Source organism: Nanorana parkeri, unplaced genomic scaffold, assembly GCF_000935625.1.
Source record: "Nanorana parkeri isolate BGI_ZX_2015 unplaced genomic scaffold, ASM93562v1 scaffold502, whole genome shotgun sequence".
Lineage (NCBI taxonomy): Eukaryota > Metazoa > Chordata > Amphibia > Anura > Dicroglossidae > Nanorana > Nanorana parkeri.
In genome coordinates, this window is record NW_017306770.1 from 754,872 (window position 1) to 769,249 (window position 14,378).

Here is a 14,378-nt window from a genome sequence, read left to right on the forward strand (position 1 = left end):
GTGGGCGCGGGGCGTTTCCCCGGCCCCCCGCGCCGAGCCCGCCAGGAAACTGACAGCGCCAATCACAGGTACTGAGACATGTTACCGGTCCGCAGAGATCGGGAAATGTCTCAGTGCCTGTGATTGGCGCTGCCAGCTTCCTGGCGGGCTCGGCACGTGGAGCTGCGAACACGCCCGAGCACATCACTAGTAGGTACGGCCTCCTTTCACATCAAAGTTCCCCATTTACATTAGAACCCACTCTACAAGGGAATCAGATCAGAGTCCTCAATCTCCCCATCGCACCAGGAGTAGCAGTTGCGGCAGAGAGTTAAGGACAGCAGGCCTGGATGGAGGTGAACATCTGTCCTTTTCTGAATGGGTACCACCCTCCCTGGATTAAGGACATCTATTTTCATGGTGCTGACAGCTGGCCTGTCTGCGCCATGAAAACGGCATCATGCTGTGTGAAAATTTCAAGGCAACAGAAGGCACCCCTGGGAGGCACGGCACACTGGTGGAAAAATGCAGACATACTTAATCATACACAGGTTAACCATATGGAAAATATTAGAATTTTAAAAGGATATTTCCTTTTTTCCTGCTGAATTTGACAAGAAGCAGGTCGAAGAGGGGGCAGCTTGGTGGGGATAATTGGAATTATCCCCCCACCCCAGCCAGCACCTGTGGTCCCCCTGACCAATGAGAAGTGCTTCTTAAGGTGGCCACACACTTTACGATTATCGTACGCGATCGACTTTTTGTCCGATAATCACAAGGTGTGTGGGCAGTGTGCAACCGCAAATACTGTACAATCATACGACTTGACTTTCAAGCATGTTCGCAAACTTTGGCCGATCGTACGATTATTGCAAGGTTAGCGGCGTCTCCGTACGATCTACGCTGTTCATGCTCAAACGAAAATACGTGTGGTTGATAACCGCAATTCGTCCAGGTGCTTTTCTTTAATTACGGCTAATTGAACCTTGCGATAATCGCGGCATTATGGGGCCACCGTACGACGGTTCGATCATCGGACGAAAAATGTCGTCCGATAGTTGTGTGGCCACCTTTAGCAAGAAGCAGGTCGAAGAGGGGGCAGCTTGGTAGGAATAATTCCATCTCAATAAATTTGCCAGGGAAAGTGGAAATACTCTTTAAAGAACAGTCATTTGTGGGCAATATATAGACCAATCCCACAAAAATAGATTACAAAACTAAGGCTGGTTTGTTGATTGCTTACTGATCACATAAAACCTGGCATTAATCCAGCTTTTAGCAAACGTTAAGAAAGCATCCGAAAAGATCGCAAAATGCTCAAAAACAACAATAAATAGTCAATTACTTTCTTAAAGTTTGGAAACTTCCTAATAGCTCACCACTCCCATTATTTTGAAGGATAGTGGTCAAAGTAAGCAAGTGGTTATGAACAACTGATGACAAGGGAATGCTGCAAGCAGCAGTTCAATGGCTGCCCAAATTGAGATGCTGCTCCGTCATCACATGCAAACCAGTGCACTAAACATTTGCCAAGCTGCTAACATGCTTACTACACAGTCATATTAAGTACATAGCCTTGTTTTTTATTAGATAGACAACAATGTTAGTCAGATGACGACAACCTGCCTATACTCTTATCATTGTATTTCAAACTTTTCTTCACTTTTTTCGTCATCTCGGCAAGACTGTTAACAGCCTTATATTACCATTTGAGTGTAGGTTCACTTTTAAGCTATGGAAATGTTTTGTATTCTACAGTACAGGACACACACCACTATTAAAGGGTTCAAAAAAAGAATAAGTAATGTTACTGTACGCAGGAAAACACATACGACCATCACAAACATGTAAACACAGCATTTCAACTTACTGCCTCTGCTTCTGCTCTGGTTTTGAAGGTAATTATTGCATGACGAGAGGAGTCATCTATTTTACAGTCTTCAATTTCTCCATATTGCTGTCACAAAACATGAATACAATGTAATTCTAAGTTGATAAATGTCAGAACAACAGCACTGCTCACTACACAGCAAAATATACTTGGGAAAACAGAGCTGGAGACGAACTACTGATTGATGGAATATAGCAGCATTCAATGTCAAACAGAAGGTGCAAAAGCCAAATAAAATGTCATATAGATCTACATATAGAAACAAAAATCACATGAGGGCCACAAAAGGCTACTTTTGCCTTCTGTACCAAATCTGTTGTAGTTTCTCGAGAGGCTGAACTCAAACACCTGTCTTTTTTTCTTAACCTACTGAACTGTGATAACGAAAAATCAGTCAGCGACATTTTTAGCGAGAATCTCAATATTTTCTTATCATTGGAACTTGGCATGTATGACCTATATTACTTGTGTTGGTCAGGACTAAATGTCTTTCCTTTGCATGTACTGTACACGTCCCACTATCCATCAAGCAATATATTGTTACCTGTTTATTAGATGCATCAATGTACTGCCAGACTAGTCAAATTTTAAGCGTGTATAGAATCAAATGGGCAAAGGGACTGGAAAATGATTGCGTTTGTTAGTAAATGGATGTTGATAAATATAAATAACTCCCTGATCATGCGACAATGTCTTCCATTTAAGCCCATTGTGCACATCACCAATTTTTTAAAGGGCTGTCAAGCAGCATTCCAACTGCGGATTGGCCAATATAAAGGCATCTTAAAATTAACCTATTACTCATGTCACAATTTAAAAGTAAATAGCTACCAAAAAATGCCTGCCAGCACCTTAAGCCAGAACCCCCACCTCTGAATGCTCTCTGAGTCTCAACGTATTACTGGGGTCCAACTTCCCTGATTTCTGGGCTAAGCTTGCCAACTGCCATCTCCCTGTCCATTTAGAATGCCCCAAGTGACCCCTGAAGCAATGTCAATGGACATGGAAATAGCAGGTTGCCACATGTTGCAATGCACGTGTCTTGACACAATGAGAATAAAGCCATTTTTTACGATACTAAGCAGGCCAAGTTTGATTTCAGTTGTTTAAGTATTAATAAAGTCCCTTATACATATGTCGTCTGCAGCATTTTCATAGCGTATGTTGATACTCTCTCCTATAAGAGGATGATGCAGAATTATGGAATATGTTTTGAGCTGGTGGCTACAGCCTAATCTTTTAAGTGTAGTTCCACTTCAGCAGGCAAGTTGGAGTAAGAACCACTGTATATCTGTTACATGTTCCCATTCGCATTAGACAACCTAAAAAAATATTTAAAAGGAGAATTATGAGGCGAGTGATTTTCACTCAGCCTCATAATCTGAGCCGACCTGTGACAATGAGACTGTCACAGGTAGGCTCAGTAAATCGGGAAGTGAGCGAACACATACCGGCGCTCGCTCACTTGTCGACCCTGTGCCGGCAGAGCCGTGACAGGGGCGGGACTGGATTCCCCCCTCCCCGATCCCCAAGCGCTGACTGGCGGAACGGACGGGGGAGGGTACAGCTGGCCCTGCCTCTAGATAGGCAGGAGCCAGCTGTCACTCACGCACCTGGGCGGATCCAGACATAATTGTCGGGATCGGCTTCAGCTGCGGCGTCTCAGTATACCGCGAGCAGTAGCTTGTGGTATACTGAGCTTTGGGTGACAGGAGGACACTAGTTTGTGTCCTCTCGTTACCCTTAGGAGAACTATGATGAAAAGCCCTAACCCCATAGTTCTCCTTTAACAATTACTTTCATTTTAAGTGCTTTTTACTTGCTTAAAATTCCTACCTAGATTCCGCCCTTTTAAAGAAGGGGATAGAGGAAGCTAGGTTTACTCTAACCTTGTCTGTACTTGCCTGGCAGGTTTCATTATCAGTTGTTAAGAAAGGAAGCTCAGTCTGTCCCTCTACTTCAGCTTTCAAACTGCTCAGAGCGGCTTGGAACCTGCCCAGAGGCTTTCACAAAAACTGCTAAATGACCAGAAATATATTTAACCCCTTCGTGACGGGAGACGTACAGTGTACGTCCTGTCACTTTGTGCCTATATGACTGGCCACGTACACTGTACGTGACGAGTTATATCAGGCTTTGTAATGCCGGTATTTGCTGATTCTCAGCATTTAACAGTCATTCATTAATGTCTCAGTATTGAGGCATTAATTAATGAAATAATTAAGCTTTTTGTAAAAGCTTCTTCCTTTCATTAATGAAAGAATGAAGCCGTTACATGCAAATAGAGGACCGCAATTTGCGATCCCGTATTTGACAGCTCAAAATAGCAGAGAGGCAGCAGTGACTCAACTCACCTCTCTGCTATTTGTTTTGACAGCTCGAGAGCCCGATGTTTAGATACATTTCACTGAAAGGATACAATGTATCTTTTTTAGTGAAATGTATCATTTCTGATCGTCTAGGCCCGATCAAAGAGCTTTTAGTGAGATCTGAATCTGACTAAAGTCAGGATCAGTCTCTAAGGTTATTATTAGCTGTTCCTAAGTTTGGATCAGCCTAATAGCCAAAAATAAAATAAAAAAGTTAATTTATCAAGCTGTCATAGTGATTGCTTGATATAAACTGACAAGAAAAAAAAAGTTGTTTTTTTTAAAAAAAAAATTTTTTTACAAAGTGTAAAAAAATAAAAATAAAGTGTAAAACAAAATTAGGAAAATATGAATTATATATAAATATATTTTTTATACTATAATTAATATAAAAAATTCTAAAAAAAATATGTTTTCTTCTAGTTTTTTCCTCATTTTTTTATTTTATTCAAACAAAGTGAGGGGTTAGGTACACATATGTGATATAATTATATAGCCCTATCTGTCCTCTAAAAAAACTATATATAATATGTGTGGGTACATTTAGTAAGAAAGTTTATTACTGCTGTGGAAGAATCACACAGCAAAAATGTAAAAAATGTGTCAGTCATTTATGAACAGAAACTGAAAACTAGCTCAGTCATGCAGGGGTTAAAACATTTTTTTATAGACATGTTGTGTGAATAAGGACACAAACATAGTGGGTTTTTCTAAAATTTGACTGCAAAAGTGGAACTACACTTTAAATATTTTAACTGAACTTTAGTGGAATACCTTGAGCCAAGTGTAGAATGGTTTCAATTTGGTGTCAGTGATATAAATAAGAAATATGGTCATTATGACAAATATAAAATATTTCAAAAGAACTCAATTTAACTTACTGCAAAGTGAGGAAGAAGATCTTCCCTGTCACCTTCACTGAACCCAAATATCTCCAGAGCTCTTGGCCGATGATCTAACATGGAATGAACTGGGATTCCTCTCCCTCGCCCTCTCCCTCTTCCTCTTCCACGTGCCATTCCCCTTCCCCTCATGTGCCCCCCTCTTCCACGCCCAGAAGACAAGATGCCCCGTTTTGCAGCCTATAATGAAGAAAAGAATATAGTCATTAGAAAACTTCAGGTGTAAGGATACACGATTGCACTGTCCATGTCATTAGCAAATGCCGGTATTTTAAGTATAGAAATAAAAATAAAAGACAGACATTCTTAACCACTTCAAGACCAGGTGTTAGACCCCCTTCCTGGCCAGGCCATTTTTCAGTGTTCAGCGCTGAGGGCATAAACTAGAAGTTTCTTTTGAAAACAAAAAAAACAAAAACGGAAACCCCCTCTTAACTACTTTAGAGCATATATAGCCAAAACTCTTTTTTTTTATTCAGGTTTGGATAGTGGAGAAAGCATAGGAAGCCCTTGCAGTTTCTTTATTGTTGTCTGTGTCTCATTACAATAGATATCTCTTCATTACTATGACAAAGATAACAGGGAGTGAGAGGCTCGACAAATAAAAAACAAAAACAACCAAACATTTCCTCAGACTGTCACCAGATCAGGCGTCCCCACCTACGGTAGTTCCAGCGAGAGACGCAAATGGTCAACTGGACAAACAGAAAGGTTGAGTTTCTCAAATGGAGACATGGACAACAATAATGACCTTTCTATCCTCCTCAGGAGTATATCAAACACCAGAAGACTGGGTGAGTTCTTGATATATTTCACACACATTACAGTGTGCAAAAAATCCCCTTAAACCACATGTTTTCTCACACATAACACAAAATTAAAAGAGGTTATAAATGTTGCAGGCTGTGTTCATGGCTGTACACTGCCCAGATCAGTGCATTTCTGAGGTGGGTATGTCCAGGTAGTTCCAATTAGCTGCAATCCCTCAGTCTGCACAAATCAGTGACAGGCTGCCATTAATTTGTACTGGCTTTTGTAATTGAGAACACCTGGCCATACCTGCCACAGTAATACATTGGGGGGAATTTATCAAAACTGGAGCAGACAAAATCTGGAACAGATTTGAACTGCAACCAATCAGCTTCTCCGTCTCATTTTAAAATCTTACCTGAGCAAACTGAAGAGAGATGCTGACTGCTTGCCATGGGCAACTGCTCCAGATTCTGTCTGCTCCAGTTTTGATAAATTCCCCCCATTGATTTTAAATTGTAAGCTCCCACAGGCAGGACCCTCCTTATCAGCCTGTCTTTATCTCTATTGTAACTGTATTGTCTTCATTATATTGTTGTTAAAGCCATAAAAACGTTTATAGGGTATTATTCCTATAGGGATTATGTATGAATGTGAAATACCTAAATGATTGATTTTCTATATATTTTTTTTTTCAAGTTTGGGAATATATACAAGCAGGTAAACAAGTCTATGATTTTGCTTACTTCAAACTGCAGTACTATACGTTTGCGTTACAAATGGTATTCAATAACTAAGCCTGACAGAGCAGAGCTTAGTGTGAACAACTGTCAGGAACGTACGAAGAGTAGACTGGTACCTTTAATATAGATTGAAGAATGTAAGGTATAGCTGTTGGAATGTACTAGCTATGAATTATTGTAAAACTAATAAGTAATGAGAATGGAACCTCATTATGCGAATATGTATGACTTTAAAAGGTCTGTTTAGCTTTACATCTAGGGTTATCACACAGAGACTCGTGTACACACGTACACGTTGAACTTTATGGACCTGTGTCTTTATTCTACCTCAAATACCATGTTATTTTAAGGAATTAAGGAACATGGATATAAGGACAGGGACGGTCCTTTTTGTGGAACATCCAATCACACAACACTCACATGTCACGGGACTTACCTTCACACAGACATGCAATTTATTTACACAACTGTCAGGAGTATTTTAAAGAATAAGCTTGTAAGACTTGTAGACTGACGCTTCGAAGACGTACACTATTTTATGTTATCTGTACCTACTTTTTTCGTATATTTTTGTAGATGTTTTGTATCTTTCAAGTATGACTGCTGTCTTTATGCTCTCAAATAAAGCCACACTTTATTTGAGGACACACTTCTGAATTTTTACAGAATCACCATAAGATGCTTAAAACAATATAAGTGTCCAAAAAATATCTAACAATTGTAAACCAGTGTGCAAACTGTTGGCACTATATAAATCCTGTGTAATGCTAATAACATGGTTTGTGTAAAGGCTGCCATGAAAGGCTGTGTGAATGAGCCCTAAGTTGTGGTTGTGTGCACTAACAATTTAAGCTAACTTATTAAAAATATCTGTTTGTTCAAATCAATCGATATCCAATATGTAAACAATAGAGGTTTATAGGGTTTTAGAAGAGTTCAGAATTGAAGCAAGAAAACAAAAGAATGAAGGCTAGAAACAATCTGCACTGCTGTAGTGCCACCCACTGGCCAAAGTGTATAATGCATTTCACTTTGTTTTTAGCAACACTATTTTAGTGTTTAGGGCATGGGTGGACAAATAAGTATTAAATAGTTCAGGAGCCAGCTCCATTGATAGAGAACACCTTAAAAATTAGGAGCCAACTATAATTTTAAGGAGCACTGGCTACCTGGCTCTTGAAATTTGTCCAGCCGCGGTTTAGGGCATAACTACATCCTTCCCAAACACAGTACAACACATGTAGTACACTGATGTCGCCCCCACCACTGTAACAATAAACAACAGACCTACCTCAAGTTGTAACTCTGTGTATCTTCTCCTCAACTCAGCAACATCTTCACCTGCCTGAATTTTCTTGTACAAGTCGAGTTCAGTGTCAAGGAGCTCTTTCTGCATCTGAAAAACATTTGAGCATACAATTATATAAAGCTATATTAAAAAGTACAGAGTACTGACTGGAATAATATATGGACACAAATACACAGAAGATAAACAAAGAGGGGGAGAAATGCAATAACATGTAGATGGGAGTTTTACATTAAAGCAATAGATCTCTGCTCGTTAGGGTCCTAATTATGAAGCAAAAAATCGTTAGTGCACACCACAGGAACGCAGTAGTGTGAATGGTTATTTCCTTATTTCGCATTTGGGCTGCAGTGGGGGAAAAAATAGGATTTTTGTACTCACCGTAAAATCCTTTTCTCTCCGTTCATTGAAGGACACAGGACAAACAGGTTTGAATAAAACCCTGAGAATCTTTCCGCGGAGGGAACAGGAACAATCACCCCCTGGGACCAAAAGGTCCACCACCGCGCAACGGAGATCCGCCAACCGCGATGGGGACAGCCGCGTGTTGGACGGGAAGAAACGGTTGCCCTGACGGGAAAAAAACTCAAGCTCGTAGCCCGAAGAAACCAGCTGCCGGACCCAAGAGTCGGAGACGTGGGCCAGCCAGAATCCGCAAAGAGCCGAAGGCGGCCCTCGGAGGGCGGGGGCCGAAAAAGCCGCTTGTGAGCGGAGAAGGTAGACCCAGGCTCCCGGCGCTGTCCCATCTTGCGCGCCTGGGGAAGGAAGGTACTCTTACCCCCCGTCAGATCCTTAATGATCTCATCCAAGGTGGAACCAAACAGACGAGCCCCCGGCCGAAGCCGCGGCGTCGCCAGCCTGCGGAGAGAGCCGCGACAAGGTGGGCCGGAGCCCCCGGTCAAAGGTCCCTCTCCTGGGACGAATCCCATGAGGCGTCGGGGAGGACCACCCCTCGCAGCCGACCCACCGTAGCAGAGTCTGCATGCGCTCGTCGGTCACCCAGGGGAGACTACAAGGATCTACAGTCATCCAGCCTGTCGCCCTGGGGACACTTGCTAGAAGAAAATCAAACAGTGACCCAAACCCCCCTATCAATATCAATGTCCACTAATTTCCATGCAGCTTTTTTTTCCCCCCACGTTTAATCTTATCTTTTGGATCAGAAAACAAGGTAATTTGCTTTTAATTCAGGAAGGGTTAATATGAGGCTTCACAGTCTTGAATGGTTTTGTCTTCTTCACCCTCCCCCGGGAAAGGGATTTCTCATGATTTTTATTTTGGTCACATTTGCCACCTCTCGAATCACAAGTTCATCAGCAGTACAAAGTGTTCGCTGCCCATTAATATCTTGCAAAGCAGATGCACTGTACACAGATTCAGCTAACTGGCAATGATCCCATTACAGGTTGCTAGCAGTAATTGCATTCCCGCTGTCAACTTCTTCCGTTTGGAATGTCTAGGATCTCAAAAGTAGTAACATGCTGATACCTGATAAACTGTAGCCTGACAGCTGTCACAGACACTGATAACTCTTGATCTGGACCCAAAATGATAGCGTGTTTTCTATTAGGATTGCAGTTTGAAACCCTAGCATATACACCAGTAAAGCATTCACACAAGTAAACAAGCAAAACTGAAGCTGTGGAAAAAGAAAAAAAAAAAAAAAGGAAAATTACCTGTGTTTTACTTCTATTCTTGAGAGCAGTTCCTGTAGATGACACAGCCTTTAGTTCATCTCTTAATTTTGTAATGCTATTGGACAATGTTTCCAGAGTTTTCAAGATTTCTGCTTTGTCCTCTGCCTTAATGGTTTTATTTTTCTCAAGTCTTGAGATAAGCATCTGCAAATTAGACAAATGTTAACCACATTAAGATCTAAACAACATGATTTACTTCCAGGAGCAAATCAAACATTAAACAAAGAGATAGTTAAATAGAACTGGTCTTGATAGAAATATAAGAAGCTGCTATTGTGGACTCGGCTTGGAAAGGTGCATGCGCCATGGTTGTCTTCTTAATCCTTTTTTTCATGAATTGCTTTAAAAAACATGCTTGTTCAAAAGGTAGCAAATTACCAGCTAGTAAACCAAAGTAAAGAGGATAGCCCCGGAGCCAGCAGTTTCAAAGACAAAACCTGTTCACATATTTTTCTCCTGACATGAGCCTTTTATTAAGCATATGAATAATTATATATGATTCTGGCACTGATTGATGGGTCCAAGCTTGATCACCGATCTTACTAGATAAATAATCATTTAACCATCAATACAATAGATCTGCAGAGGCCTAATCTGCAGAGCATTGCAACAAAGGTCTTATGTCTTCCTGCCAAGATCCAAACATGAAGGCTGTTTCCAGAGCTGGGAGACTGGGATGTTATTAACAGACACAGTCCCTGAGATGCACCCAGAGGGGATACCCAGTGACAGGTCTCTCCAATAGTTCAGAGAGATCATGTGACAAAGCAGAGTTTTAAGTATAGTGATTTGTTCCAATGGCTGCCTCCCTCTGCTTTCTCTGACAAAAGCTTACAAACAATGTATTGTTTCACAGGGTGTAGAACACTGTGTTTTATCTATTGTTATTATACATTGGCAAAGCTAAGTTTAAGGTTAGAAAAAAAAGAAAAGTGAATGCAAACATGTTTTTGGCCCTGTAATCAGGACAAACAAGAGAAGATATTAGGAGCCGTACCTCTTTCTCCAAACCTGAGCTGAATGTGCAAACTCAGACCCGCTGACCAAGTCCCGAAATTTCACTCACAATTGCAAATGTGCAGGAACCGGTCCATGAAATTCATAGCTGATGCAAAAAGTAACACACGAGCGCCTGTGCGGGGAAGCTAATGCCTTTATACAATTCACAGGCATGGCACCTGCAACCAAATCACATAATAAAAATAGCAATAAAATGCAGGCGCCATGCCTGTAACTTTTCTGGAGCCGCTTCCCTGCACATGTGCAATGCAGGCAAATAGCCTGTGAAATTTCTGGACCCGAGCACCTCTTCTGCACTTGTGTGGATGCGGTCCAGATAGCTAACAAAGTCCAAGATTCCGTTATAACACTGTGCCTCAAAAACAGTCTCTTCAGAGATAGACTGTTAGGACTCTGAATCCGGGTCAGAGATGATCTGAGCTACTTGTCCTCTGCCCATTGTAAATAAACAGATGGACGGCAAGCGCCTTTCTGCAGGTCGCTGTACATGTACGGTGTTTTTTTTCCTTTGCTGCTCATCGATACCGGCTCTACAACTGTCTGATTGCTTGTATGGTGCCAAGGAGTGTGCGGGCCCCACCACCACCGGCTATCCTGGGTTTCGCGGGCCCAGGACCAGCATAGCGGCTCTCTTTACTGTATTACATAATTTCCGCCTTCAGTTTAACAAAAAAAATAATAATAATTTAAGTCCCCCAGCCGCATGTACATACAAACATAAATACGCATCGACTGCGCCTACATGCGAAAACAACAATTACATAACCCATTAAATTAATGAGCGGTAAAAGCGTCACTAATTTTGTATATGGCCGTTTAATTGCGATTTCATGAGCGCACTCAATTTTAAGGCTCGAGATGTTAAGTCTATGTACCCGACGTGACCCCGTGTCTTATATTTTACCAAAATATTAGGTGATAATAAATGTTTAACAATGTAAGGAAACCGGTTTTGTTTTTCAAAATTGTCGTTATGTTTTTCTTTATATAGTAAAACATAAAAGCCTCAGTGATGTTTAACCACCACCAAAAGAAAGCTCCATCTGTCCCCAAAAAGTAATATAAAATTAATTTCAGTACAGCGTTGCATGACTGAATAAATATTCGTCAAAGTAAAATTAAGAATATTGAAAAAAGGCCTGGACCGGAAGGAGGTTGAACACCCCAGACTTCAAGTGGTTAGAGGTCTATGGAAAGTCAGGTTCTGCAGGGGGTGGCACTGGTGCAAACATAGAACCTCTGTGGTCATTATGCAAAAAGAATAAGGCAAATAAGTCTTCAGTGGCTGCGACAGAGGCCATTGATGCAAGGGTAGGGGAATTCGACCCTTATCTGGACACAGCTGAGGAAGTCTCAGATGCTGTAGACCCTATAATTATAGGGTTACTGGAATCCAAATTGTAGGTATCAGTTCCGAGAGGACAGATGCTCCTGGGAACCGTGCAAGTATCTGCTGGGGTCACCCATAGTAACAAGACAGTGGCCTCTGTGTTTATGTACAAACATGCTGTGGGCACGCAGTGAGGATGCATCTAGGCCATAGTAAGGCAAGGCTTCTGGGAGATGCATACCAAAGCAACTGGTGCTGACCTAGTAACTTCTGGCCAGAAATAACCAGGTTACTGTAGGTAGGAAGTAGAACAAGCAAGATATCCACGTGGTGTTCACACATTGTACACTCCCCCTAGTGGATGTGCCAAGTCTCTCAGCATTAAAAACTTTCCTGAGTTAAAACTATAAGAGGTGGAAAATGTTAAAGGCGTACAGCGATTCTATAATGAGGTAGATCCTGGTGCTTTAGCCTGATCAGCCTTACTCACAAAATGAGTTTCACAAACAGGGTCACACCTGGGTCTGTGCCACGGCTCTGGACCTAGAAAGTGCCCTGCAGTTAACACAGTACGCTTGGGTCTGGAAAGTGTCACAATGTAGAGGCCAGTGCCTGAAGGTCACATTTCAAGCTAGGCCCCCAAATTCTGTCCAGCTAGGTCTGGAGAAAGCTTTCAAAACTAGGCTAATAAAATTGTGTCATCAGAGACAGGGTCACAACCTGGGGCTGTGTCACAGCTGAGGACCTGGAAAGCGCTCTGCAGCTAACAAACCTAGCACACTCAGGTCTGGAAAGTGCCACAATGCAGAGCCCAGTGACCAAAGGTCTCCTTCCAGGATAGCACTACAATTTTCACTCCAGCAGGGTCCATGTATGGCCTCCAAAGCTAGATCCAGGAAATGCTGATCCAGATAGTTGCGATATGGAGATGAGCTCAAGCAGCGGTGTTGTGAAAAATCTTGATTGCAATAACCAAAGAAAAAATTCAAGAAAAAAAAATTGGCAAACAAAGTATGGTGTCCAACCTCCTAGGACACTAGCAAAAGCATGCTGTAAAGCAGGAGGGATTATCCTTCGTTTGCTGGTCTCCATTTTTCCTGTAGATAGCAGTATAAGCCGACAGAACCTGAATTCTAGCGCAGCTCAAGGGGCGAGAGAAAAATGACAAATATTGCTTTACTGACAATATAACCTCAGACATGAAGGGGTTAAAGGTTCTGCCTTATTTAGAACATATGGAAATATCATAAAAACGTAAGACATCTGAGATTTTTCAGTTTACAGTGAGATTGAATAAAATATAAACATGACATGCATGTCATCAGTGAATCCAGGACTTTACTGTAAAGATGCATATCTACACATCTATCTAAGCAGTCACTTACCTTCTGTGTCTCAATGTGTATTTCCAAAATCTCCTGCTTTTTCTTCCTTACATCTTGCTGAAGTTTTAGTGCTTCCTGTGAATACAGAAAAATTGTAAATGTAACATTGCAAATCGCAATTAGGAATCAAACAATCTGCTGTAGGGAAAAAGAAAGAACAAAGAAAAAAAACAACGTGACAGCATCATACTGTACACTTCCTTTAATCCGACTCATAGATAGACTCATGGTTTCTACTGAGGTAATACCACCAGGACAGTTCCTTACCTCAGTGGCTTCCCTAGCAGCAATTTAATTTCCCGGCAAATTACCAAGTATGGGTTACAAATCGACTTTTATTGGTGAAAGGCTTTTGAGTCTGGTGCAGGCTTTTGAGTTTGAACAGACTGCAAAATAAAATCTTCTGTGACTTCACTAAAATTTGGTCCCCTAATTGGGTACCATTTTTACATTGTCAGATCTTGCATACAGTGTGGCAAACAATTATTTGATCCCCTGCAGATTTTGTAAGTTTGCCCACTTAGAAAGAAATGAAAGGTCTATAATTTTTTATCATAGGTGTATTTTAAATGATCGAGACAGAATATCAACTAACATACAATTAAAAACGCATGATACACATGTTATAAACTAAGTTGCAGTTCAGTGAGTAAAATAAGTATTTGATCCCCAAGCAAAACATGACTTAGTACTTGCTGTAGAAACCCTTGTTGGCAAGCACAGAGGTAAGACGTTTCATGTAATTGGTTCCCAGGTTTGCACACATCTCAGGAGGGATTTTGGTCCACTCTTTACAGATCTTCTCTAAATCCTTAAGGTTTCTTGGCTGTCGCTTGGCAACTCGAAGTTTCAGCTCCCTCCATAAATTTCCTCTAGGATTAAGGTCTGGAGACTGGCTAGGCCACTCCATGACCTTAATGTGCTTCTTCTTGAGCCTCTGCTTTGTTGCCTTGGCAGTATGTTTTGGGTCATAGTCATGCTAAAAGACCCATCAACGACCCATCTT

General features: G+C 41.4%; 1 protein-coding gene across 2 annotated transcripts in view; it reads right to left on the reverse strand.

The window, feature by feature from the left end:
* RBM26 (RNA binding motif protein 26) overlaps nt 1-14,378 on the reverse strand; it is a 64,095-nt gene that overhangs the window by 8,726 nt on the left and 40,991 nt on the right. For both annotated transcript variants that reach the window (XM_018561136.1, XM_018561135.1), the window contains 5 exons: nt 13,373-13,447; nt 9,617-9,781; nt 7,926-8,030; nt 5,121-5,321; nt 1,850-1,936 (listed from right to left, as the gene is read on the reverse strand). In XM_018561136.1, coding sequence (XP_018416638.1) covers nt 1,850-1,936; nt 5,121-5,321; nt 7,926-8,030; nt 9,617-9,781; nt 13,373-13,447 — 633 coding nt within the window. The remainder of the gene's footprint in view (nt 1-1,849; nt 1,937-5,120; nt 5,322-7,925; nt 8,031-9,616; nt 9,782-13,372; nt 13,448-14,378) is intronic.